Source organism: Coregonus clupeaformis, chromosome 40 (genome assembly GCF_020615455.1).
Source record: "Coregonus clupeaformis isolate EN_2021a chromosome 40, ASM2061545v1, whole genome shotgun sequence".
In the NCBI taxonomy this organism is placed as follows: Eukaryota; Metazoa; Chordata; class Actinopteri; order Salmoniformes; family Salmonidae; genus Coregonus; species Coregonus clupeaformis.
In genome coordinates this window covers 10,416,559-10,444,059 of record NC_059231.1, presented here as the reverse complement: position 1 = coordinate 10,444,059, position 27,501 = coordinate 10,416,559, and the positions used below count along the sequence as shown (strand labels likewise).

At 45.2% G+C, this 27,501-nt stretch overlaps 1 protein-coding gene across 2 annotated transcripts; it reads right to left on the bottom strand.

The window, feature by feature from the left end:
- Nucleotides 1–7,362: 7,362 nt before the first annotated feature.
- LOC121555040 (guanylate-binding protein 1) lies at nucleotides 7,363–26,840 on the bottom strand. Of its 2 annotated transcripts, none has more exons than XM_045212076.1 (10): nucleotides 26,754–26,840; nucleotides 25,849–26,057; nucleotides 21,700–21,827; nucleotides 21,127–21,236; nucleotides 20,311–20,507; nucleotides 11,323–11,565; nucleotides 10,920–11,200; nucleotides 9,747–9,959; nucleotides 9,468–9,570; nucleotides 7,363–8,024 (listed from the first exon to the last, which is right to left on the bottom strand). In XM_045212076.1, the coding sequence occupies exons 2-10, from the start codon at nucleotides 26,018–26,020 to the stop codon at nucleotides 7,603–7,605; spliced, it is 1,869 nt and encodes a 622-aa protein (XP_045068011.1). In that variant the 5' UTR covers nucleotides 26,021–26,057; nucleotides 26,754–26,840; the 3' UTR covers nucleotides 7,363–7,602. The 2 variants fall into 2 exon arrangements, with proteins under 2 accessions (XP_045068011.1, XP_045068012.1); XM_045212077.1 differs by having other exon boundaries at nucleotides 25,849–26,043; nucleotides 26,754–26,826.
- Nucleotides 26,841–27,501: the final 661 nt, after the last annotated feature.

Sequence of the window (27,501 nt, the reverse complement as noted above, 5' to 3'; positions counted from 1 at the left end):
GTGCCTTTTTGGGTGGGGACAGTGCGGGTGAGGGTGTTGCTGATGGAGTTTGTCTTGTGGGAGGGCATGTCACTGGTGGTGTCCTTCTCTCTCTCTGCTCTCTCCTTAATGGTCTGAAAGTCTGTTTCAAACAGCCTAAGGTTACCTTGCACCATGACAGTCCCAGTCTTGTAGAGGTTGATTGTTATCATGGTGCTGTCAGGGTCGTCTGTCTCTTTGACTTTCAGCTTCCACCCATTACAGATTCCCTCTTTCTTTACGGATGGGTAGTGAGAGCAGACTGCTGAGCACCATGCATTTGACTGGTCAGTGAGAAAGAAGAGATTACTCACATCACCGTTTTTCTAGAGGTCTGCGAAAGGGTTTCTGGCCTCCCCTTTAGTAGTTTCTATTTAAAAGCTTTCCTTGTTGTGTCATTTTTGGCCTCTGGAGGGTAGAGAATGGACTCAGCGCTGAGGGGGAGTGGGGACATGGTGCCTGTGGGCTCTGCTACTACTGCTGCTGCTGCTCTGTTCTGCTGCACTGTTGCCATGGCAACCAGGTTTGTTTGTCTGCTGCTGTTGCTAGCTAGCTAGCTCTAATTTAGCTCAAAAACCAGCAAAAAGTGTAAAACATCTTCACACAAAAACGGAAGATATGTTTAAAGTTAGTGTCCGTGCTCCTTTTTGATTTACTCACTCAGTTTGGTCGTTTGATGTAGTTGTGTTAACTCCCCTTGCTAGAATTGTTCTAGCTCAATTTTTTGGCTGGCTTGTTAGCCTGCTGGGTAGGTTTTTGTGGTATAGCTAGCTAGCGAGAGTCAAAACGTCTTAATTTGAGGCGCAAAGTTACTTTTTTTTCTATTCTGATTGAATAGTTGTTTTTCATCACTTCTTGTGTTGAATTATTTTTAGATTCGAGTGTTTATCTCATTCTAAAAACAAAAAACCTGAAATAATCAGTAGTTCATGTCTCTCTCTCTCTCTCTGTCTCGATCTCTCTGTCTCTCTCTGTCTCTCTCTCTGTCTCTCTCTGTCTCTCTGTCTCTGTCGCTCTGTCTCTCTCTCTGTCTATCTCTCTGTCTCTCTCTTTCTCTTTCTCTCTGTCGCTGTCTCTCTCTGTCTCTCTGTCTCTGTCTCTCTCTCTCTCTCTCTCTCTGTCTCTCTCTCTCTCTCTCTCTCTCTCTCTCTCTCTCTGTCTCTCTCTGTCTCTCTGTCTCTCTGTCGCTCTCTCTCTGTATCTCTCTCTCTCTGTCTATCTGTCTCTCTCTGTCTCTCTCTCTGTCTCTATCTCTCTATTTCTCTGTCTCTCTCTGTCTCTGTCACTCTGTCTCTGTCTCTCTCTTTCTCTGTATCTCTCTCTCTCTCTCTATCTCTATGTCTCTCTCTCTCTGTCTCTCTGTCTCTGTCTGTCTCTCTCTCTCGCTGTCTCTCTTTGTCTCTGTCTCTCTGTCGCTCTGTCTCTCTCTTTCTCTGTCTATCTCTCTGTCTCTCTCTTTCTCTTACACTCTCTCTCTCTCTGTCTCTCTCTCTCTCTCTCTCTCTCTCTCTCTCTCTCTCTCTCTCTCTCTCTCTCTCTCTCTCTCTCTCTCTCTCTCTTTGTCTCTGTCTCTCTCTGTCTCTGTCTCTCTCTGTCTCTCTGTCTCTTTCGTCTCGTCTCAGCCAGTGATGTAAGATCACGGCCTTCTAACCACACTGGCCTACAAACTGGGAAAGGACACACCAGCCTGCTACGCTCTCGAGGTGTACATCTATGGTTATATTGTACTAGTCTTATTATGCCCCATCTGAAATGAAGCCTTGCAGAATGTGTATGTGCCATGCTCTGATTGGCTCCTCTCTCCTTGCTCCTTGGTCTATTCCAGGGGTCAGTGGCCATAGCTGGGGCAGTGTTGCGCTGGCTGAACGATAACCTGGGAATCATCCAGTCCTCCTCAGATATAGGTGAGCTCTGCTCTTCAACACACCAGACATCTAGAAGGTGTATAGTATCATAGAAATATGATCCATAGAACAGGCCTCCGCATTCAACTCAATGGCATAATGGGTGGATTGGCAGCCATTGCAAGTGTAATATAATTATATTTCTATGATTAATATTTACTAAAGATCCTCCTCATGCCCACTTCTCTCTCTGGGCTGTACGCCCACTACTGGGAGCCCAGTGCACAAGGGTGAGTGGCTTAAACCTTTAAAACCACCTCAAACTGCAGACTCATTTCATAAGGTTTTATGTAAAAAACAACCTCAAGCTGCAGACACATTTCTTTCGGTTTTATGTAAAAAACAAACCTCAAGCTGCAGACACATTTCTTTCGGTTTTATGTAAAAAACAACCTCAAGCTGCAGACACATTTCTTTAGGTTTTATGTAAAAAACAACCTCAAGCTGCAGACACATTTCTTTAGCTTTTATGTGATGTCACTGCATTTGATGTTTGTTTAATTTAACATGCATGTATTCTGACCTCCAGTTCAACAGAGATGCCTGTATATATTTTTTCATCTTGGTTTCTTCCCTTTCTCCATCTCTCCTTCCCTCACTCATTCTGACAGTATCATCTGTGGGCTGACTCAGTTCACTAACAGATCTCACCTGGAGGCTTTCTGTTTAAGCACTCAGTAAACTCAAATATGAACTTTGACTCAAATATACACATTTGTATGTCCACTCCCAAGGACACTCAGACACATTGACGTCACTCTACGCAGGCAAACATTACTCGGAAAGCCGACACAGAGTACACTCTGAAAGCAGACATACACAGAGTACACTCTGAAAGCAGACATACACAGAGTACACTCTGAAAGCAGACATACACAGAGTACACTCTGAAAGCAGACATACACAGAGTACACTCTAAAAGCAGACATACACAGAGTACACTCTGAAAGCAGACATACACAGAGTACATTCTGAAAGCAGACACATACACAGAGTACACTCTGACATCTCTACCTAATCTCGAGGACGTGCAGTATTGGATTTTCAAGTCGTGTGTTCCTGCACTGGAGCAGCAGAGGGGGCCAGTGTCTGGAGCCTGACCCCTGGTGACCTCACTACCATCTCTACTGAGAAACATCAACCCCAGATCAACCCTGAGGGTGAGAGAACAGCATCAGACCTTGATCAGCTCTTTAACCATTAATTTAAAACCTTGTTGTTTTTCCATGAGGATTTTCAATTAATGCACAGAGATACCGTGACGAGATCCTGAGGTCCATTGTCTTGCCATTCATCTGCATCCATCACCTCATCTTTCATCATTATAATGCACGGCCCCATGTCGCAAGGCTCTGTACACAATTCCTGGAAGCTGAAAATGTCCATGATCCTCCATGGCCTGCATACTCACCAGACATGTCACCCATTGAGCACGTTTGGGATGCTCTGGATCGATGTGTACGACAGTGTGTTCCAGTTCAAGCCAATATCCAGCAACTTCGCACAACCATTGAAGAGGAGACGGACAACATCCCACAGGCCACAATCAACAGCCTGATCAACACTATGTGAAGGAGATGTGTCGCGCTGCATGAGGCAAATGATGGTCACACCAGATACTGACTGGTTTTCTGATCCACGCCCCTACCTTTTTTAAAGGTATCTGTGACCAACATATGCATATCTGTATTCCCAGTCATGTGAAATTCATAGATGAGGGCCTAATGAATTAATTTCAATTGACTGATTTCCTTATATCAACTGTATCTCAGTAAAACCTTTGAAATTCTTGCATGTTGCGTTTATACACTGCTCAAAAAAATAAAGGGAACACTTAAACAACACAATGTAACTCCAAGTCAATCACACTTCTGTGAAATCAAACTGTCCACTTAGAAAGCAACACTGATTGACAATAAATGTCACATGCTGTTGTGCAAATGGAATAGACAACAGGTGGAAATTATAGGCAATTAGCAAGACACCCCCAATAAAGGACTGGTTTTGCAGGTGGTGACCACAGACCACTTCTCAGTTCCTATGCTTCCTGGCTGATGTTTTGGTCACTTTTGAATGCTGCCGGTGCTTTCACTCTAGTGGTAGCATGAGACGGAGTCTACAACCCACACAAGTGGCTCAGGTAGTGCAGCTCATCCAGGATGGCACATCAATGCGAGCTGTGGCAAGAAGGTTTGCTGTGTCTGTCAGCGTAGTGTCCAGAGCATGGAGGCGCTACCAGGAGACAGGCCAGTACATCAGGAGACGTGGAGGAGGCCGTAGGAAGGCAACAACCCAGCAGCAGGACTGCTACCTCCGCCTTTGTGCAAGGAGGAGCAGGAGGAGCACTGCCAGAGCCCTGCAAAATGACCTCCAGCAGGCCACAAATGTGCATGTGTCTGCTCAAACAGTCAGAAACAGACTCCATGAGGGTGGTATGAGGGCCCGACGTCCACAGGTGGGGGTTGTGCTTACAGCCCAACACCATGCAGGACGTTTGGCATTTGCCAGAGAACACCAAGATTGGCAAATTCGCCACTGGCGCCCTGTGCTCTTCACAGATGAAAGCAGGTTCACACTGAGCACATGTGACAGACGTGACAGAGTCTGGAGACGCGGTGGAGAACGTTCTGCTGCCTGCAACATCCTCCAGCATGACCGGTTTGGCGGTGGGTCAGTCATGGTGTGGGGTGGCATTTCTTTGGGGGGCCGCACAGCCCTCCATGTGCTCGCCAGAGGTAGCCTGACTGCCATTAGGTACCGAGATGAGATCCTCAGACCCCTTGTGAGACCATATGCTGGTGCTGTTGGCCCTGGGTTCCTCCTAATGCAAGACAATGCTAGACCTCATGTGGCTGGAGTGTGTCAGCAGTTCCTGGAAGAGGAAGGCATTGATGCTATGGACTGGCCTGCCCGTTCCCCAGACCTGAATCCAATTGAGCACATCTGGGACATCATGTCTCGCTCCATCCACCAACGCCACGTTGCACCACAGACTGTCCAGGAGTTGGCGGATGCTTTAGTCCAGGTCTGGGAGGAGATCACTCAGGAGACCATCCACCACCTCATCAGGAGCATGCCCAGGCATTGTAGGGAGGTCATACAGGCATGTGGAGGCTACACACACTACTGAGCCTTATTTTGACTTGTTTTAAGGACATTACGTCAAAGTTGGATCAGCCTGTAGTGTGGTTTTCCACTTTAATTTTGAGGGTGACTCCAAATCCAGACCTCCGTGGGTTGATAAATTTGATTTCCATTGATCATTTCTGTGTGATTTTGTTGTCAGCACATTCAACTATGTAAAGAAAAAAGTATTTAATAAGATTATTTCATTCATTCAGATCTAGGATGTGTTATTTTAGTGTTCCCTTTATTTTTTTGAGCAGTGTATTTTTGTTCAGGATAAATGATTACTCTACCAGCTGGTCAGTTGGTTATTAATTACTGAGAACTGTCAACCTACAAAATGGTTTTAGACCATAGTTTTATTGAATTCTAGGCTGTTGTGAGAGGAAATTAATCTGTACAATGTGCTTCATATCCCAAATGGCTGCTTTTCAGACACTGATACAGAGAAGCATGATACTGACCTTGGTATGTATAATTCTGATAAACATTTTCTTAAAACAATGTACTGGATGTAAATCTGATGTTAAATCTAAATATTCCCATTACTCTGGGAAGAAATGACCACTATTGTTATTATTTTGTTGTACAGTAAATTGTTTAAAACTACACAGACATTATTTTTTATAGTATTTTTTTGTCTGTCAGATGATTTGATGTAATCTATTATTAGTTTTTTCCTTGTTTTGTATTTTCTTGAGAAATGTGTTTGGATGCCTCCATTCTGTTGTGTAAGGATGAATGTGACGTCAATGTGGATGTGCTGCATGTGAATGTGACAATGGCACATTGCAATAAAGGTTTACTTAAAAAATGGTGTGTCTGGATTTTCCTACACTACTAGGTACTATAATGGATTGATGGATAATATACTGTAATAAACCAACTCTGAAGTAAATGAACTCTTCTGACTTCTGGCTCCAAATTGACTTAAGCTATCCTGTCTCGCATACAAATATGTCACACAATGAAAGTAGCCTTGCACGCTGGTGAGATGACACGGCCTCTATAGGTAATGTTGGAAAAGACTTGATTAGTCTGGGGAACCCAGAACCAAACCATGCATGAGTGCTGGCCTTCGAGAGACTACTCTTGACAAACCTCCTTCCCAGAGATGGCACCACAGTTTCAAAAGTGGTGTGGGGCCTGGAGTTTTTCCTGATCTCGTGACCTGGTCAGGTAAAACTCTGGGTCCTATTCGTAGGCTATGACAGGGTCCAATGTAAACTTTTTTTTCTCACTGGCCCGACGGGGCCTGTTGACCAAAAATCTACTGTTTCGAACAGAATTTCTACTTGGCCGACATGGTGTAGTTTTTAAATGCATTGGGGTAATGCAGGGCCTAAAGGTTGGCATGCTTTCTCTCTATATTCCACTATTAATAGGCTATATTTGGTTATTATGATGTATATTCAAAAGCTGTGTAATATAATTTAGCAATGTAAGTCATTACTCTATTCTTTAGAAGTGCCTTGTATTAATTGCATTCATTTTTGTTTCTAAAGCATGTCATTTTGTGAAGATGTTTTTTTACATCTCAACATAGGACGCTGACCAGGTCATAGCACCATCTCTGCTGCTTCTCTGGTTTGAAATGATGTTATTACTTGTATTGATAAGAAGAAACACTGTGCGGCCCTTTTCATTGAAGTGTTAAAGGCTTCCGACACTGTGGATTACTTATTACTCATTCAGAAGCTTTGTAGCTGTTTTGAAAATTATTTAATGGACAGAACGCAATGTGTATTTACTGATGGTGTTAAATCAGGTTTTCTGGACACAACGAAGGGTGTCCCACAAGGATCGACTCTTGGTCCTGTTCTTTTCACCATTTACATTAACAATATTGGTTTATCTTATAAAAAATGTACCTGCACTTGTATGCCGATGACACTGACTCTGTTGTGTATGCTATTGCCCCCACGGTAGACCAGGCTCTTTCAGAGCTACAGTCTGCATTTGTTGCTTTACAGAAAATCTTTGTTGAACTGAAATTGGTACCAAACATGGATATTGCTGTAACACACATTTCAATAGTCATTCATCTGGGTAACAGAGAGAGAGAGACATTTTGTCCTTTTGACAGGGCTGACTGGCCTCTACAAGAGTCTTTGTGTTTTGGGCCATTTGCCATGTGGCCGCAGGTGACATAAAGCACACATTTGATTGCAGGGCCTAAGACATCTTAAAGTAAGAAATAGGGTTCACAAGAGGTCAATCAATCAAATGTATTTTATAAAGCCCTTTTTACATCAAAAGTTGTCGCAAAGTGCTTTACAGATACCCAACCTAAAACCCCAAAGAGCAATGCAGAGGCAGAAGCACAGTGGCTAGGAATAAACTCCCTAGAAGGCAGGAACCTGGGAAGAAACCTAGAGAGGAACCAGACTCATGTGGCCATTAACGTCAGATCGTTTTTCAAGACGTTCAAACATTCATAGATGACCAGCAGGGTCAGATAAAAACAATGATGGCTATAGAGGACAAACACTTCAACGCTTCAAGATTCAATATCAGTTGGCTTTACATACTCAGGCATTCAAAGTGGAGAGGTTCACAGTACGATACAGAGTCGTTCATCAGCCTGTGATCTTTCCTGCATTAACGCTTTTATCTGCTTTTTCTGTTTTTCAGCCTGCTGCTTTAAGCTTTCCAGCAGAGCCATCTGATTCTGGGTACTGTGGTCCTTTTCCAATTGATTCTTCTTCTTTATCTCCTCGATCTCTTGTCTCATTAGGTCAGCCTTCTCCTTATGGCCCTTCTCCATGAGATCTTTCTGCTCCTGCATCCTGCGTTCCAGGGTCCTGTTGAACTCCTGCTGCTGTTGCTTCCTCTCCTCCTCCATCTTCTCTCTCATCTCCTTCAAATACTTCTCCTGGCCCTTGCCAATGTTCTCAATGGTGCACTCCATCTCTGCCTTTTGCTGCTTGAATGCTGCCTTCTCCTGCTCCAGCTCAGCTGTTTTCTTCTTCTCAGCTGGATGATCCAAGGAGAGAGATAAATAAGTAGGAAAACTGGACAACTCATTTCTCATACATATTCATACACATTAAACCCCCCTAGAGTATATTGACACACTGACATACTGGTGCATCAATCTAAGTTAGGTAATAAAACATACCCATTAAAACCCGGCAGTTGAAGCTAGAGATATCTGGGCAGAGCTACAGCGCTGTTTGTCAGACCAGGAGACGTCCCGAAAATCTTTCTTCTTATGGAAACATCTGTAGCATCCAAACGGTTTGGCCTACAAACTAATAGGACCACTCAGGATCCTGCCTACATGCCCACAGCTGGCAGCACTCAAGTAATCATAAATTCAGAGTGCAGCTGCATGCGACCCGATCTTAATGACTGTGGTAAATTTGAGTTGACTTTGGATATCCCTATGGGTATAGTTAGTCGGCCACCAGATTTCTATACAGTGCCTTCAGAAAGTATTCATACCCCTTGACTTGTGGTTTAGGTTATTGTCCTGCTGAAAGGTGAATTCATCTCCCAGTGTTTGGTGGAAAGCAGACTGAACAAGGTTTTCCCCTAGGATTTTGCCTGTGCTTAGCTCCATTCCATTTATTTTTTATCCTGAAAAACTCCCCATTCCTTAATGATTACAAGCATAACCATAACATGATGCAGCCACCACTATGATTGAAAATACAGCGATTGGTACTCAGTAATGTGTTGTTTTGGATTTGATACACAATCCAAAGTGTAATTAATAACTTTACCATGGTCAAAGGGATATTTAATATCTGCTTTTATTATTTTTACCCATCTAAAAATAGGTGCCGTTCTTTGCGAGGCATTGGTAAACCTCCCGGGTCTTTGTGGTTGAATCTGTGTTTGAAATTCACTGCTCGACTGAGGGACCTTACAGATAATTGTATGTGTGGGGTACAGAGATGAGGTAATCATTCAAAAATCAAGTTAAACACTATTATTTAGGCCTGCCATAACAAAGGGGTTGAATACTTACTGACTCAAGACATTTCAGCTCTCTATGTTTAACTAATTTGTAAAAAATGTGAAAACTTTGACATTATGGGGTATTGCGTGTAGGTCAGAGACAAAACATCTGAATTGAATCAATTTTAAATTCAGGCTGTAACACAACAAAATGTGGAAAAAGTTAAGGAGTGTGAATACTTTGTGTAAGCTCTATAAATAAAATCTGATTTGATTTGTATTCATCATTCAAAATAGCAGATACTAACAAATCCTTATTTGTCAAATCTACCATTTATAGGTTCTAGTCGGCCACCAATACTACAATCCAATGTGGATATATTTGGTTATTTTTACTCCATAATAATTAGAAGTTGTCTTTTTGGGTCGTTTTTGCATCTTCCGAATGTTAGTCTACCTCAGTTGATTTTTTATTTTATAATTGGAAATAAAAAAGATTGTGGTGTGGCCTACCTTGGATTGTTTTCTCATTTTCACTCAGTTTGTTGTCAGCTTGCAGGATGGAGTTGGACTCTGAACTCTTTTCCTTCAGGAACTGCTCCAGAACCTCCTCAGCCTGTAGAAAACAAGCCTTATAGGTTGTTGCACTGATTTCCATTCAAACCGTAACCAGCTGAGTGAAATTAGATGAAATGTTTAATTGGTCATTACTGACTAATTACTGACTAATGATGAATGTTTTTGATTCTCTAATACACTATGTTGCTGCTTTAGTTATTTTCTAGCTCTTACCCTGACTCCTTTGTTGGGCTCGGCCCGGTACTGTGCCACTATGTTGTCATGGTGATTGCAGTAAAGCTCATAGCCTCCCGGTGTGGCGTACCTCCCCTCCTTCATCTCCTGATCCATCGGAGCAGACAGCTTCTCCAGAAGGGCCTTGCACTTCTTCTCTGAGGCATTCTTGTTCTGTTTGAAAAGGTCGGCGGAGTGGTTGCTAATGGCCTCCTGAAAGATTTATTGAGAATTTTCAGATTCAGGTGTGTAGAATAAGATCAGACAATTATATAAAGACAGTTATAGAAAAGGTTTATTACAGGATGCTAACATTGAAGAATACAGTATACACCACATGCGAAACACAGCAGCTGTGTCACGCTCGTCGAACAGAGATGAGGACCAAGGCGCAGCGTTGCAGGCAAACATACTCTTTATTAGAGACACGATCAAAACCAACAAAACGAAAACGTGACAGTTCACGGTCTAACACAACCGACTAGAAACAAGATCCCACAAACTCTGTGGGGAAACAGGCTGCTAAAGTATGGTTCTCAATCAGAGACAACAAGCAACAGCTGAATCACGTTGCCTCTGATTGAGAACCACACTGGCCAACATAGAACAACAATACTAGAAAGTGAAACCTAGAACAAAACACATAGACTTTACACACCCTGGCTCAACATATTAGAGTCCCCAGAGCCAGGGCGTGACAAGCTGTAAGTAAACCTCGATACAATAACACATTGTAGATCAGAATGTTCTCTAAGAAGCAACATTTTATAGAGTTATAGAAAAGGTTGAAGGTTGACTTTCAGCTGACACTATCTTCAGTCATGTGAACCCTGGTATGCCATGTTCCTATAGTGATAAAGGGTTACATATTGGCTCCATATCTATATTAGGCTTTTATTCAATATTGTATTATTTTTAATCCAAGATTAAACATCAAATCTGAGCAATGATTTTCACAGTACTGTTGTTTTGTCTCTAGAAGTTAACTGATTGAGGAATTGTACTGATTGGCCATATTCCACCTGTTGTCCCTGGATTCCTACTGGTGTTGCTGTTACTGGTGATTATCATTTTGTTACATAAATGAATCAATAATTGTTTTATTGAATGGCCTTGACGATGTTAAAAATACATTGTTTGTACCAGACACAGATCTCAAATGATGAGCCTTACCGCCAGAGCTTTCAAGAATTCCCCATTTTCGTCTTTGAAGGATCGCTTCATGAACGCCTGCGTGGCCTGGGTCTCTGAACTGAGGTGCTTCTCTGACAGCTGATTGATGTCCACAGGGAATAAGTCCTTCACATCCTCCATGCCCTTCTGGTACACCGCCAGGCCCTCATCCATAGCAGCCTGGTTCTCAATTTTAGCCATGGCCAGCACCGCATTCTCCAGACAGGGCACATTGCCTTTGGCTATGGTCTCCACATAGGCGTTTACCAAGTGGCCTAGCACTGCAATCAGATAGAGGTGGGAAGAAAAACATGAATGTGTGTATTTAGTGTCACAATAAAATTCAGAATCAATATATGTATCCATTTTCACATACTGTACTGTAGATAGATATCTGACTCACTCTCTCCGGTCAATGTGTGTCCCCCTATAACAGTCTTCACACGGCTCTCCTCGAAAATGAAGCGGCAGAAAGTATCTGCGACCCCTCGGAAGCTTTCAGAAAGCTCAGCCTCATCCATGGACTCCAGTCGCTGCATGTTGTCAGGAGTTGTAGGGGAGGGGAACACAAAACACTTGCGTGCGGGGAAGAAGTTCCTGATGCACTCTCGTGGGAGGTTGTAGTCATTGATCTTTTTACTAGTTCCTGAAAGATAACATTGGCATTACTAGATTTTATAGTACCTGCAGATCATCGTTTTTTTTTCAATAAAAAAATAAATAATGTATATATATATATTTTTTGTCATTTACCAGATGCTCTTATTCAGAGCGACTTACAGGAGCAATTAGGGTTAAGTGCCTTGCTCAAGGGCACATCGACAGATTTTTCACCTAGTCGGCTCAGGGATTAGAACCAGTGACCTTTCTCTTAACCACTAAGCTACCTGCCCCCCCAATAGCGTGTCCCGATAATATCTAATTTCTCCTCCAACCCATCACAGCTCTTGCAGCATGAACTGACATGTTGTCCACCCAATCAAAGGATCAGAGAATGAATGTAGTTCTGAAAGCATAATCTACAGCTAGCTAGCACTTCAGTGCATAAAATGTGGTGAGTAGTTGACGCAAAGAGGGAGAAAGAGCTATATTTTGTTGCTTTGTTTTTCCTTTCACATAGCTAGCGAATGCAGCTAGTTAGATTAGCCTACTCAATCACCCGGCTAAAACAGAGAGGGATGCTATGTTAGCTAGCTGGCTATGGCTATCCAACACTGGAACTCTTCCAAGGTAAACTTTAGAGTGTGGTATATTTAAGCAAATAAGGAACGAGGGTGTGTGGTATATTTAAGCAATAAGGAACGAGGGAGTGTGGTACATGGCCAATATACAACGGCTAAGGGCTGTTCTAAAGCACGACGCAACGCAGAGTGCCTGGATACAACCCTTAGCCGTGGTATATTGGCCATATACCCCCCCCAACCCCCGAGGGGCCTTATTGTTATTAACTCGGATTCATTCCTTCAATTATTCCGCTCTTCACCTTGGTGTGAACAGGAACGATTCACGCTACTAAAACAAACAATTGGAAAACGAGACTGTCTTATGTTTTCCCAACTAACCTGTCCTATAGTGTTAGAGTGTGTCCCTGGATATTGTGTGCTGAAGTTTGTACTTGTCACGACTTCTGCCGAGGCTGCCTCCCCTCCTTGTTCGGGCAGGCTTCGGCGTTCGTCGTCACCGGCTTACTAACCACTGCCACCCCAATCATCATCACAATGGTCTTGTCTTGTCAATCACACACACCTGGTTCCTATCCCATAATTAGTCTGTCTATAAGTGTTCCCCCTGCCCCCTTGTCCTTGTGGGTGATTGTTATTTGTGAGAGTAGTGTAGAGCTACTCGTAACATATTGTTGCCAGGGTAGATTTTCCCCTGTGCCTATGTTTTATTGGATATCCGTTACTGTGTATTTGCCAGGGATGGTTTCCCCTGTGCCTGTTTCGTTGATCGCCATTTGAGCGCATTTTGTCTGTCTATGAAGGAATAAACTCTGTATTCGGTGATCACAGAATCACACTCATCACAGAATCACCCACCCGCTATGGAGTCAGCGGGAGAAGAGCGCATGCCTGGAGTTGTGACACGGGTTCAAGAGCATTCCACGATGCTGGCCAGCTTGGGGGAAGCGATGGATCGGGTTCTTCAGGTCGTCCAACGCCTGGAGAGGAGAGGACCCGATCTGTCGAGACCAGCTGGTCAACCGGATCCAGCCACCTACACCCCAGCACCCGGAAGGATCCAGATATCCCGACCACGGGCGTTTGATGGAACGGCGGCGCTGTGCCAGGGATTCCTCCTCCAAATGGAGCTGTACTTCTCCAGCATCAGGCCAGCACCATCGGAGCAGGAGAAGGTGTCTGTCCTCGTTTCCTGCCTCTGTGGGAAAGCCTTGGAGTGGGCCAACGCGGTGTGGAACGAAGGAGGAGCCGTGCTGGAGGTCGACGGCGAGCAGCTGGTCCACCTGAGGCAGGGGACGAGGACCGCGCAGGTCTTCGCGTTGGAGTTTCGGACGCTGGCAGCGGGGTCCGGGTGGAACGAGCGGCCCTGATCGACCATTTCCGGTGCCATCTGCGGGAGGACGTCCGACGGGAGCTAGCCTGCCGGGACACCATGTTGTCCTTCAATAAACTGGTGGACATGGCCATTCGTTTGGACAACCTGCTGGCAACCAGAGGACGTCCTGGTAGGGGTCTGCCCTTTTCCACCCCGGACGACTCGGATCCCAAGCCGATGGAGCTGGGTGGAGCCGCCGACCGAGAGAGCGGAGGAGGACAGCGACAGTGCCACTCTGGTGGCACGAAGGGGGACAGTACACCACACATCGTAGTTAACTTTCTTTTGGGCCTGGAGGCGGCAGGCAGGGCACTCACGCATCACCCCAGGTATCGAACACCCACACTTGTTCAGAGCCCTCTGCTGTGCACTGTACCCTACCTATCCACTTTCCCGATCACATGGTAGTTCCCCAGTGTAAGGCGCTAGTCGATTCAGGCGCAGCTGGGAACTTTATGGACAAGGCATTCGCACACCGTCAAGGCATTTCATTGGTTCCCCTATCCATTCCACTCCCCATCAGAGCACTCGATAGTTGACAATTAGGGTCCGGGTTTGTTACGGAAGTCACTATACCAGTCACCATGATCACCCAGGAGACACATAATGAGCAGGTTATTTCTTCGATTATTGAGTCTCCTGCTTTCCCTGTGGTATTAGGTATCCCTTGGCTAGCACTCCACAACCCCACCTTCTCATGGCCGCAGAGGGCTCTCACGGGGTGGTCGCAAGAGTGTCAGGGTAGGTGTCTAGATGTTTCCGTTGGTGCAACCATGGTGGAAAGTCCAGACGGTACCTCCACCGTGCGCATTCCCCCCGAAAACCTCGATTTGGCGCACGCATTTTCAAAGAAGCGAGCTACTAAATGACCACCTCATCGGGTGGGGGATTGCGCGATAAACCTTCGGGTAGACGCTGTACCTCCCAGGAGTCACGTGTACCCCCTGTCACAGGCTGAAACGGAGGCTATGGAAACATACGTCTCCGAGTACCTGCGCCAGGGGTATATACGTCCCTCCACTTCACCTGCATCCTCGAGTTTCTTCTTTGTGAAGAAGAAAGACGGCCGTCTGCGCCCGTGCATTGATTATCAATCACTGAACAAGGAGACGATTAGGTTTAATTATCCTCTCCCCCTCATTCCTTCAGCGATTGAGTCAATTAATGGGGCGCGCTTCTTCACTAAGCTAGATCTCAGGAGTGCATACAACCTGGTGCGTATCCGAGAGGGAGATGAGTGGAAGACAGCATTCAGCACAACCACGGGGCATTATGAATACCTGGTGATGCCCTACGGTTTGATGAATGCTCCATCCGTCTTCCAGTCATTTGTGAACGAGGTGTTTCGGGACATGCTTGGTCGCGGTGTGGTGGTCTACATCGATGACATCCTCTGCTGAGGCTGACTTGGCCTTCAGGAGACTGCGGGGTCTGTTCACCTCAGCTTCGGTACTGGCCCACCCCGATCCATCACTACCGTTCGTAGTGGAGGTGGATGCATCTGAGGTAGGGATAGGCGCTGTCCTGTCCCAACGCTCGGGCACACCACCCAAGCTCCGCCCCTTTGCCTTCTTCTCTAAGAAGCTCAGCCCGGCGTAGCAGAACTACGACGTTAGTGATCGGGAGCTATTGGCTGTTGTCCGAGCTTTGACCATGTAGAGGCATTGGCTCGAAGGGGCGAAACACCCTTTCCTCGTCTGGACGGACCACCGTAACCTGGAGTACATCCGGGCAGCGAGGAGGCTGAATCCTCGCCAGGCTAGGTGGGCCCTATTCTTCACCCGGTTTGATTTTACACTGTCATACATTCCGGGTATGAAGAACGTGAAGGCAGATGCACTTTCCTGGCTGTATGACACAGTGGAGAGGCCCAGAGACAACACCCCCATACACCCTCGGACTCCTGCATTGTGGCGCCGGTAGTATGGGCGATGGACGCGGATATAGAACAGGCATTACGCACAGATCCATCTCCACCGCAGTGTCCAGCTGGGCTGCGGTATGTGCCTGCTCTTATCCGTGATCATCTGATCTTTTGGGCACACACGTCACCCTCCTCTGGTCACCCAGGTATCGGTCGTACAGTGCGCTGCTTGATCGGAAAGTACTGGTGGCCTACCTTGGCTAAGGATGTGAGGGTGTACGTCTCCTCCTGCTCGGTGTGCGCCCAGGGTAAGGCACCTAGGCACCTCCCAGCGGGTAAGCTACAACCTTTACCAGTTCCACAACGACCATGGTCTCACCTAAGTATTGATTTTTTTACTGATCTTCCCCTCTCCCAAGGTAACACCACCATCCTGGTCGTTGTGGACCGCTTCTCCAAGTCCTGCCGCCTCCTTCCTCTGCCTGGTCTCCCCACGGCCCTGCAGACTGTGGAGGCCCTGTTTACTCACGTCTTCCGGCACTACGGGGTGCCAGAGGATATAGTGTCCGACCGAGGTCCCCAGTTCACGTTCAAGGTTTGGAAGGCGTTCATAGAACGTCTGGGGGTTTCGGTCAGCCTGACCTCTGGGTTCCACCCCGAGTCAAATGGGCAGGTGGAACGGGTAAATCAGGATGTGGGTAGGTTCCCGCGGTCCTACTGCCAGGAGCGGCCGGGGGAGTGGTCGGTGTTCTTGCCATGGGCAGAATATGCCCAGAACTCTCTCCGCCACTCCTCTACTAACCTAACACCATTCCAATGTGTTTTAGTTTACCAACCGGTTCTGGCACCGTGGCACCAGAGCCAGACTGAGGCTCCTGCGGTGGATGACTGGTTTCGGCTCGCAGAGGAGATGTGGGACGCTGCCCACGTTCACCTCCAGCGCGCCGTACATCGTCAGAAGGCCAACGCTGACCGTCACCGCAGTGAGTCCCCGGTTTTCGTACCGGGGGATCGGGTCTGGCTCTCGACCCGGAACCTGCTCCTCCGCCGGCCCTGCCGGAAGCTGAGCCCGCGGTTTGTGGGGCCGTTCAAAGTCCTGAGGAGAATCACGAGGTCACGTATAGGTTATTACTTCCCCCTGATTACTGTATTAACACCTCGTTTCATGTGTCTCTCCTCAGGCCAGTGGTGGTTGGTCCGCTCCAGGAGTCTGAAGTGCGGGAGTTTCCTCCACCTCCTCTGGACATCGAGGGGGCCCCGGCGTACTCTGTTCGTTCCATCCTGGATTCGAGGCGTTGGGTGGGGGGCCTTCAGTACCTCGTGGAGTGGGAAGGGTACGGTCCAGAGGAACGGTGCTGGGTCCCGGTGAGGGATATCCACGATCCCTCCCTGTTGCGGGATTTCCACCGTCCCCATCCGGCTCGCCCTGCTCCACGTCTTCCTGGCCGTCCCCGAGGCCGGGGAACTGTTAAGACTTCGGCCGAGGCTGCCTCCCGTCCTTGTTCGGGCAGGCTTCGGCGTTCGTCTTCACCAGCTTACTAACCACTGCCGCCCCAATCATCATCACAATTGTCTTGTCTTGTCAATCTCACACACCTGGTTCCTATCCACTAAATAGTCTGTGTATAAGTGTTCCCTCTAACCCCTTGTCCTTGTATGTGATTTTTATTTGTGAGAGTAGAGTAGCTCGGTGGAGCTACTCGTAACATATTGTTGCCAGGGTAGATTTTCCCCTGTGCCTATGTATTATTGGATATCCATTACTGTGTATTTGCCAGGGATGATAGTTTCCCCTGTGCCTGTTTCGTTGATCGCTATTTGAGCGCATTTGTGTCTAAGAAGGAATAAACTCTGTATTCGGTAATTACCCTCCTGCGCCTGACACCTTTCCATCACACTCATCACAGTACTTGTTCTTATATGTTTTCTAGTCACGAACAATTAGTTATTCTTCAATTTGCTGGTGCAATGAGTAAGATCGCTAAGAAAAACGACTGAGACGACGATGACTAAGCCGGATTCAGGGTCGATATCATGATCCCAGTCATGCGCTTATAGCATTTCTCTGAAAAGATACTCACGATCTGTGTGTAGAGTGTCTAGGGCTTGGATCAGGCGGCCCTCGCTCGAACCAGTCCGTGTGTGCATTGCAACATACTGCGTACAAACTCCCAGGAAAGACGTGGTATTCTTGAGGAAGCTTGGAATTACCAATGGCGACTTTCCTTTTGCAGATGCCGGTACCTGGGCTGAGACGAGAAGCCTCTCTTCCCAGACTTGTTGATGAAGGGTCCGGTCCCACCCCTGTGATCCGTTCCTACTTGGACTTTCGAGACCGGGCTAGCTAAACAAGCATTGCATATTACTAGCTATGCCTACCTGCCCACGGTGGAGTTTCTGGGGTATCTCTCTTGTTTAGTATATTTAGCGTAAAGCCGATTGGATATTCTAAATGGACTGTGCTGTGGTCAAATATGCTAGCTAGCCTAGTTTAGGCAAAATATCATCCTGGCTAACGTCGGCTAGCATGCCTAACTTCCGGCAAATTAAACTTCCTATCTTTCCCTCAGCATTATGGCAACCCCATTCCTATGTACAATTCCTGGAGTTGGAGGGAATGGAAGAAGCAGGGTTTGATTGCACCTCTGATGAGAAAGCAGCCCCCCGAACACTTGGCTGGGGTAACCCCCGGAGCGAGGGGCCTTCGTACGAATCTGAGTGACCAGTGCGCCCCTCCTCAAAAACATTACTGTGACAAAAGTGCCCCTATGTTTGGCAAACGGGGTACTATGTCAGCCATTGCCAGAGCCCCGTGTTCCCGTAAAGGGGCTTCACGCAGGCTATACAGTCTCATGGAAGCACTACGAATGTTAGAAGCTTGGCCATGTTTAATGTTCCCATCTTAGTTCCCACACGTTCCACTGTTTCCACAGGGTTCAAGGGGTATATCAATCTCTCCAGGGTGAGACTGAGAAGTTGGTCTCTGTCCACAAGGGGGCGCCCCTCCCCCATAGGTTGCTCATTACTGAGATTCATTGCTGATCCCTGCCTGTAGCTCACTAGCCCCTATGAGGTGTCTAGTGATACAGGTTATGGGCTCTATCGTGGATAAGTTGTTGGTAGCGGAGTTGAGGGAACGAGCAGGGTTGAACACGATCACGCTATTATCCCACACCCAGTCTCTGTGGTTCATATGAGCCCCCAAATGAGCTGTCAGTCTCCAGCTCAATGCTTTTAATTCCTGGGAATCTGATTCAATTACGAATCGCCCCGGTCTGTTACAACAGAAAGGGTCAATTTTTCATCAGGGTACAGGATACAATTTGTTGCTGCGTCATCCCATCGACTGTTCCCGAGGCCTCAGTGCCCGTTTTGAGGGAAGAAATATCCTTCCGTCTCCTCAGTGGCCATTTTTAGGGTGTCCGGGTTCCGGCTCTGCTTAGACAGATTTTGGCTGTGTCACAGTGTCTTTTCGTCAGTGCCTACACCTACTGTGATGGAAGTCATTCCCGTGGCCCTTCCAGCACTGAGTGCTAGCCACTCACCTGGATGCATGGACCAGTGGTCCAGTGTTGGGACCCTGTGCTATTGTCAGGGGGCTCCCAGGGACTGAGTTGAAACCCGCAAGGTGATCACGACAGACGCATACCCTCGAGGGCGGGTTGCGCTGTACGAAGGCAACTCGATTCGGGAGGTATGGACTCTGGTGCAGAGCTCCTAATGGCGTATCTGTTTTTGATCGACAATGTGTCAGTGGTGGTGTGCATCAACAGATGGGGAGGGACTCCGTCTCTCTCCCTCCTAACCTTGTCTCGCTCCCTATTGCTTGGGATCAGGGCACACATGATTTTGCTTTGGGCGACGCATGTCCCCGGTTGCCTCAACTCGGGTGCAGATCAGTCTACACCCTGGGTGGTCTCCCAGCTATGGGACATTTTCGGCAGGGCTGACGTAGAGCTTTACGCATCACGAGAAAACGTACAGTGTCATCTGTTTTTCTCGACGAGGGATCCGTGTGCCCTGTTGGGAACGGACGCTCTGGCGCACCAATGGCCTCGAACCCACCTTTACGTGTTTCTGCCAGTGGTCCTGATTCAGCCCACACTGGGGAGGGTGCGCCGGGAGGGCTTACCATTGATTCTTGTGGCTCCCCGTTGGCCCAGTCAGCCTTGATTTGCGGAGATCATTCGCCTTTTAGGCGGGAACCCATGGCAACTCCCGTTGTGCAGGGATCTGTTGTCCCAGCACATGGGCAGGATTGGCAAGCGAGGTCAGAGAAAGGGTTACCTAGTGGTGTACGCACCCACTCCATCAGGGGTCTGGCAGTGTCTTGGGCGTTGTTTAAAGTGTTGACTATAGGAGATATTTGGGCTGCAGCATCACACTTTTGTGAGGTTTTATCACTTGGATGTCACTGGTCCCAGTGTAGCCCACAGCATGCTTACAGCACTAGGCATCACGCCGTGTGTGCAATACCCAGACTGCAGCATCTGGCGGGTTCAGGTCTGGTGGTCTGCCATAGGCCGTTTCATTTAGTATCCATTGGGGTCGGCTTAAGGCGTGATTATATTTCCCCATAGTATGTTGTACCAAAGTTGACTGACTAAAAGGGAATGTAACGTTACGACTATAACTACTTTTCCCTGAAGGAGGGAAACAAGGTACACCTGTTTGGCACTGCACCGCCCGTTCCTGGGCTTGGTGAAGAGCCGTATCAATTGCAGGAATGAATCAGAGTCTCACACTTATCACCTGTGGAAGGCAGGGCTTACTGCGAGGAGCGGATTTCATTGGCCTTGTCAGGCGTGATTGTATATCCTTCAACCTAAGTCGCGAGAGTGTGACTCCCCATAGTATGTTGTACTCCTTCAGGGAACAGTAGTTATAGTCATAACGCTACGCTTTGGATTGCTGTTTAAGACAATCAGCATCTAGGTCTCAAACTACATGGTTTATAATAATGAATTTTACCTTTTTTGAGTTGCAGGGAATTCTCCAGATACTGGTCTGGAGTGATTTCTCTGCCCTCTATCTCAAGCTGTAGAGTGAAATCTCTGACGGTCCACACAAAATCAGGAAAGAACTGCACAAACTGGGTGCCCTCTTCTTCTTCCTCATTGTCAGTGTGAGACCTCACCTTGATTCTCTCTGTCAGCTCGTTCACATATCTATAGGACCGGTTGAGGATTGATACAAGAGTTCCCAAAGCTCATGTCAATGTCATGCACAGTTTGTGTACAGGGACTTGAATTTCAGGGTTACAAACAAACAAGTTACAAACAAACAAACAAAATAAGTCATTTTCAGTTTAGATTTCAACTGACAAAGTAACGTAATTTCTTTGAAAGTCACAGACATTGCTTTTAGTCAACATCAGCTCTTCATGTTCACTAAAGATTAGAATCAATCCCAGGAACCGGCATCCTGAGATATCTCAAGCCCTTTACAGTTTCCAGAGAAAAACATTACTACGTAGTACTGATAATCACAAAATATGTAACATGCATATAGCATATTTAATTAAACGGAACACATTTAGGTGGCACATTATTTAAACGTATATTCTCTACCATATCAATGATTAGGTCTACACTACAATTAAATAATGTTAAAAATATACATAACAATTAATGAAAATGTCCATCCCAATTAGCTAGGCTACCACTAATATGTCTGAGATGACTGTCAAAAGCCTAACAAACAAACACACTATCATATCAAATACCACTACAGATTATGTCCACAAGATGCCACAGAATGGAGCCAAATGTTGACCCAAAAGGATACTGAAGCTTCTCCACAGCATCATTGTTGATGGTCCCTAGACTGTTGTAGACCAGAGTAGTGCTTAACAGAATGGCCAGGGAGAAGATCCAGGCATCATTCTTAGAATCCCCCTGAAACAAGTATGAAGATATGTATTGGATCTCTGACAAAGTAATCATCTCATTTAACTGATGTGTGTGCAGATATCTTGGGGCGGCAGGTACCTTAGTGGGTAAGAGCGTTGTGCCAGTAACCGAAAGGTCGCTGGTTCTAATCCCAGAGCCGACTAGGTGAAAAATCTGTCGATGTGCCCTTAAGCAAGGCACTTAACCCTAATTGCTCCTGTAAGTCGCTCTGGATAAGAGCGTCTGCTAAATGACTAAAATGTAAATGTAAATCTGTTGACTATGCTTGGTTAGTAATCTAAGAGGAATATGAATATTTCATGTGGATTGTAAATATATTCTACATCTGCATTGCTTGCTGTTTGGGGTATTAGGCTGGGTTTCTGTATAGCACTTTGTGACTGCTGATGTAAAAAGAGCTTTATAAATAACATTTGATTTATTGATTGATTGAACTTTGACCTCCCACCTTCTCCACGTCCCCCAGCCCCTCTGTATCCAGCAGCACCAGGGTGTGGTCTGTTTTTTCAGGATGAGGGACACACCACATCCAGATGCCCTTAGTCTTGGACTGGATGGTGGCTCCAAGGGCAAAACCTAAATGAACAGAGAGTATTGAGGACATTTACAGTATAAATATTAACCAGACTGGGAACACTGTTACACTGTAACAGAGCTGGACCAGAGCTAGTGCAGATGAGTACTAGCGAGCTACTAGCTACTTCCTGGACCAGAGTTAGTTAGAGAAGACCAGAATTAGTGCGGACTAGAGCTAACTAGCTAGCTACTAGCTACGCCCTGGACCAGAACTCTGGTCTGGCTCTGGTCCGCACTTACTAGCACTGGTCCAGGGTATAGCTAGTAGCTAGCTAGCTAGCTCTGGTCAGCACTAGCTCTGGTCCACAATAACTAGCTCTGGTCCCCCCATTTTTGGGGACAAAAAGTATTGGGACAAATTAACATAGAAATGAATGGTAAATAATGTATTGTGTCATATGTGAGTAACTTTTGTTGTAAATAAGAATAGTATATGTTTCTAAACACTTCTACTTTAATGTGGATGCTGCCATGATTACGCATAGTCCTGAATGAATTGTTAATAATGATGAGTGAGAAAGTTCATACCTCCAAGACATGCTAACCTCTCACCATTACAATAACAGGGGAGGTTAGCATCTTTGGTGGGGTAGGATATTTGTGCATCTGTAACTTTCTCACTCATCATTCTTCACGATTCATTCAGGTCTATCAGTAGTCATGGTAGCATCCACATTAATGTAGAAGTGTTTAGAAACATACAATAAAAGTGACACAATGCATTATTTACCATTCATTTCCAATGGGCACAAAATAATCTGAAACACAACCAAAACAAACAGCAAATGGATCCAACAAGTTTGTAGATTGACAAGCTTGATATAATCATTGTGTGCTAGGAATATGGGACCAAATACTAAACTTTCCTTGCTTTGTCTAACAAGATCATGAATCTAGCAAATACGTTTTGTGGTTCAGAGTGCAGTATTTGTTTAGTTTAATCAGGGAGATGGAGTTGACAGGTTATGGTTGTGACCATGGTGAATTCAATATTGTTTGTTTAAGTCTATCAAAAGTACAGAACTTTCCAGATCATGAGTGGTCTTGTTGTACTACATGTAATGAGGACATGAAGAAGGGGTCCTTATGGTAAAGCTGACCCTGCTCATTCCTGATTAATTAAAGATTTTAGAGAAATCTGATGGAGTTGCCCAAAATTCCAGACACATTTTTAAGGAATCACAGTTTTGGGAGCAATATTCCTTGACATCACAGAGGGCTATTGTAAGAAACTAAATAAGATAATTCTTTCAGTTACTATTTATTTTTGGCAGTTTATTTATTTTACAAACTTTTTTTGAGAGTTTGAAATTGTGATCCTTTGCTCAGGACATGGTCATGTTTGTGCATAGAGCCAACATGGAAATTAAAAATGTTTAGAAAATTATTTTTTAAGCACAAATAATGCAACAAAACCCTTTTAATTTTTTTATTATAAAAAAGTTTTCCTGCCATTCAAGGATTGTACCAGTGTGATGGAAATTGTTATGTTTGTGCTTTTCTAATAACCAATTTCTGTGTTCATGCAAGTGCCTGATTGAACGAATCCTCACTATCAGTATCTGCAATACCCTTATTTTTGAGATCGAAAGATATCTCAGTTTCAAGGTCTCAGCTTAGAGAGAAGAAGCCTCATCAGATGTTGGTCTGTCACATGGTTAATCCACAAACACAGAGCTAGGGTTAAACATTGATACATCTCTGTTGACTCTGCACCGGTACCCCCCTGCTCTTTTTGTTGTTGTTGTTGTTGTTGTTGTTGTTTTATTTTGCAAATATAACTGGTCTGTATATAAGGATCTAACGGACTGCCCCGGGGGGAGCTCCTGATTAACATGTGTACTTGGTGCATTGAGTTGGTTGGAAACTCTCCAGCGCGCTGATAATAAATCATTGTTCATTTTAGATTGACTTCGAGTGTCCCTGTCAACTAATTTCCACAACTAATTTTCTCTCCTGAGTGGCGCAGTGGTCTAAGGCACTGCATCACAGTGCTAACTGTGCCACTAGAGATCCTGGTTCGAATCCAGGCTCTGTCGCAGCCGGCCGCGACCGGGAGACTCATGGGCGGCGCACAATTGGCCCAGCGTCGTCCAGGGTAGGGGAGGGAATGGCCAGCAGGGATATAGTTCAGTTGATAGAGCATGGCGTTTGCAACGCCAGGGTTGTGGGTTCGATTCCCACGGGGGGCCAGTATAAAAAAATATATACAGTGGGGAAAAAAAGTATTTAGTCAGCCACCAATTGTGCAAGTTCTCCCACTTAAAAAGATGAGAGAGGCCTGTAATTTTCATCATAGGTACACGTCAACTATGACAGACAAAATGAGAAAAAAAAATCCAGAAAATCACATTGTAGGATTTTTAATGAATTTATTGGCATATGATGGTGGAAAATAAGTATTTGGTCAATAACAAAAGTTTCTCAATACTTTGTTATATACCCTTTGTTGGCAATGACACAGGTCAAACGTTTTCTGTAAGTCTTCACAAGGTTTTCACACACTGTTGCTGGTATTTTGGCCCATTCCTCCATGCAGATCTCCTCTAGAGCAGTGATGTTTTGGGGCTGTCGCTGGGCAACACAGACTTTCAACTCCCTCCAAAGATTTTCTATGGGGTTGAGATCTGGAGACTGGCTAGGCCACTCCAGGACCTTGAAATGCTTCTTACGAAGCCACTCCTTCGTTGCTCGGGTGTGTGTTTGGGATCATTGTCATGCTGAAAGACCCAGCCACGTTTCATCTTCAATGCCCTTGCTGATGGAAGGAGGGTTTCACTCAAAATCTCACGATACATGGCCCCATTCATTCTTTCCTTTACACGGATCAGTCGTCCTGGTCCCTTTGCAGAAAAACAGCCCCAAAGCATGATGTTTCCAACCCAATGCTTCACAGTAGGTATGGTGTTCTTTGGATGCAACTCAGCATTCTTTGTCCTCCAAACATGACGAGTTGAGTTTTTACCAAAAAGTTCTATTTTGGTTTCATCTGACCATATGACATTCTCCCAATCCTCTTCTGGATCATCCAAATGCACTTCAGACGGGCGTGGACATGTACTGGCTTAAGCAGGGGGACACGTCTCGCACTGCAGGATTTGAGTCCCTGGCGGCGTAGTGTGTTACTGATGGTTGGCTTTGTTACTTTGGTCCCAGCTCTCTGCAGGTCATTCACTAGGTCCCCCCGTGTGGTTCTGGGATTTTTGCTCACCGTTCTTGTGATCATTTTGACCCACGGGGTGAGATCTTGCGTGGAGCCCCCAGATCGAGGGAGATTATCAGTGGTCTTGTATGTCTTCCATTTCCTAATAATTGCTCCCACAGTTGATTTCTTCAAACCAAGCTGCTTACCTATTGCAGATTCAGTCTTCCCAGCCTGGTGCAGGTCTACAATTTTGTTTTTGGTGTCCTTTGACAGCTCTTTGGTCTTGGCCATTGTGAAGTTTGGAGTGTGACTGTTTGAGGTTGTGGACAGGTGTATTTTATACTGATAACAAGTTCAAACAGGTGCCATTAATACAGGTAACGAGTGGAGGACAGAGGAGCCTCTGAAAGAAGAAGTTACAGGTCTGTGAGAGCCAGAAATCTTGCTTGTTTGTAGGTGACTAAATACTTATTTTCCACCATAATTTGCAAATAAATTCATTAAAAATCCTACAATGGGATTTTCTGGATTTTTTTTCCTCAATTTGTCTGTCATAGTTGACGTGTACCTATGATGAAAATTACAGGCCTCTCTCATCTTTTTTAAGTGGGAGAACTTGCACAATTGGTGGCTGACTAAATACTTTTTTTCCCCACTGTATATATGTAATCTGGATAAGAGCGTCTGCTAAATGACTAAAATGTAAATGTAAAACACCAGTTTCAAGAATCCCTGTCCTACTATGTGTTCCTACAGTTATTACTGTGTAGTTACAGAGTAATAGGGGAAACTTAACATACAGTGTTACCAAGAAAGACTTTGAGGCACAGATGATGTCTAAACCTGTTTGTAAAGTAAGATATATTTGTCTCTAACCTGTTCTCTTCTGAGCCAGCTTGTTCATGAGGTAGGACTTGCCGGTGCGATACAGCCCGACCACCGCCACCACTACGACTTGCTGTTTCAGTCCCATCAGGTAGTTGATGGCCTCTGGTTCTACACAAAGCTCTCCATCGGTGTTTTTAATGAGGCACATTGGGGAGTCCATGGTCAAGTTGCTTCACAAGATCGCTTAAAAGTAGCAGCTAATGGTTGATACAAGTTAATCATCATTAATACTTCTGTAAACTCTATGATGCTACTCCTTCTCGTGTCAATAGCAAAATATAACACATTTTGTCATCATAAACCATTTTACTTCCAATAATGATCTGTATCAATAATAAATAGTAAATCGTTTATTGACAGCATCTTAAGACAAAATTCTAATGCAGGGATCTCCTACTCCAGTCCAGGACAGTGACTGGTTCTACAGGGTTTTATTGCAATCCAGCACTAACATGCCTGATTCAAAATATTAAAGTCCAGACCGAAGATCATTATTACTTAATCATTTACCACAGGTTTGTTAGTGCTATTGGTGTTTGTCTGCCAGAGGGATAATAAGATATGAGAGCAATTCTACAGCCAAATCAGGGTGGGGCATGCATCTGATATAGAAAAACAGTGAAAAATACAGATCATGAAGGAACACCTGGGGCGAGACATTTTAAAAATGTCTCTTCACAATTATACAACGATCAGAGTTTTTCAGTTTGGTATCTTTAGTACAAGCAATAGGAAAGTGGTTGCTGAGATCATTTGCAAAGACACCACTGGCCAAGTACATATTTGTCAGGATTAGGTCAAACAGCGAGGAGTTTGAAGATTTGTTTTCTTACATTAATACCTGTGGGTTTGGAAATCAGAAGAGTCAGGTTAAAGTCAGGCTTGATACTCACATATACTCGTAGTTTCACTGACAGTCAAGGCTCCTCTGCAAACCAATTTGGCAATGGCAAAAGCACTAAGCAGCAGGCTATTTAAAGGATGCAGACAATGAAAGTGAAAGAAACCTACTGCAAGAATGCATCATTACATAAACTGCTGTGTGAATCTACCCCAGATTCCCAATGGCTTGTATTCATGGGTTCCAAGGGAATTTTGTGATTGGAACTGGTTTTACGCTCGCAAATTAGCCTACACGCCAATCCCCAAACACTTTTGTGAACTGGCAGAAAAAGTTAATGTCAATCCACTGAGGCAAAGGAATTCAATTCAATAAGAGAAAAGCTGTGAAATAGAGAGTTTAAAATGAAGAGAAGAGGGACAGAAAAGTTATGTTTGGGAAATATTTGGTGAAGTGGTGAAAGAGGATGAAAGCAGTGAATGTTCTGTGTGATGACTGTGAGGCGCTATACAAATTCAACAGTCACAAGACAGGGACTTCAAATAGGCCTATAGCACATCAAGGGAACTGTAGCTAGCCTATATTGCTATATATTACATGATTCCAAGCCGAAATGAAATCTGATCAGAAACATGTTGGGTCGTTTTCACACCTTTCTATTTCCTTACAACCGGTCAAACTGATGTCATTTGGACATTTTGCACAGACAATCTTTCCCATTGTTATTATTATTATTTTTTATTGCATTTAGATTGCCAACTAGATTGAAGCATTCATTCTATCATTTGTGACATTATTCT

What these genes read in the sequence shown, in the direction of transcription:
- LOC121555040 (XM_045212076.1), bottom strand. Translation starts at nt 26,020, where the DNA reads ATGGACTCCCCAATGTGCCTCATTAAAAACACCGATGGAGAGCTTTGT. An exon ending in AATTCTTGAAAGCTCTGGCG is followed by an intron (nt 9,960 to 10,919) that starts GTAAGGCTCATC and finishes TAAATCTTTCAG; the next exon opens with GAGGCCATTAGCAACCACTC. An exon ending in AAATGAGAAAACAATCCAAG is followed by an intron (nt 8,025 to 9,467) that starts GTAGGCCACACC and finishes TGGATCATCCAG; the next exon opens with CTGAGAAGAAGAAAACAGCT.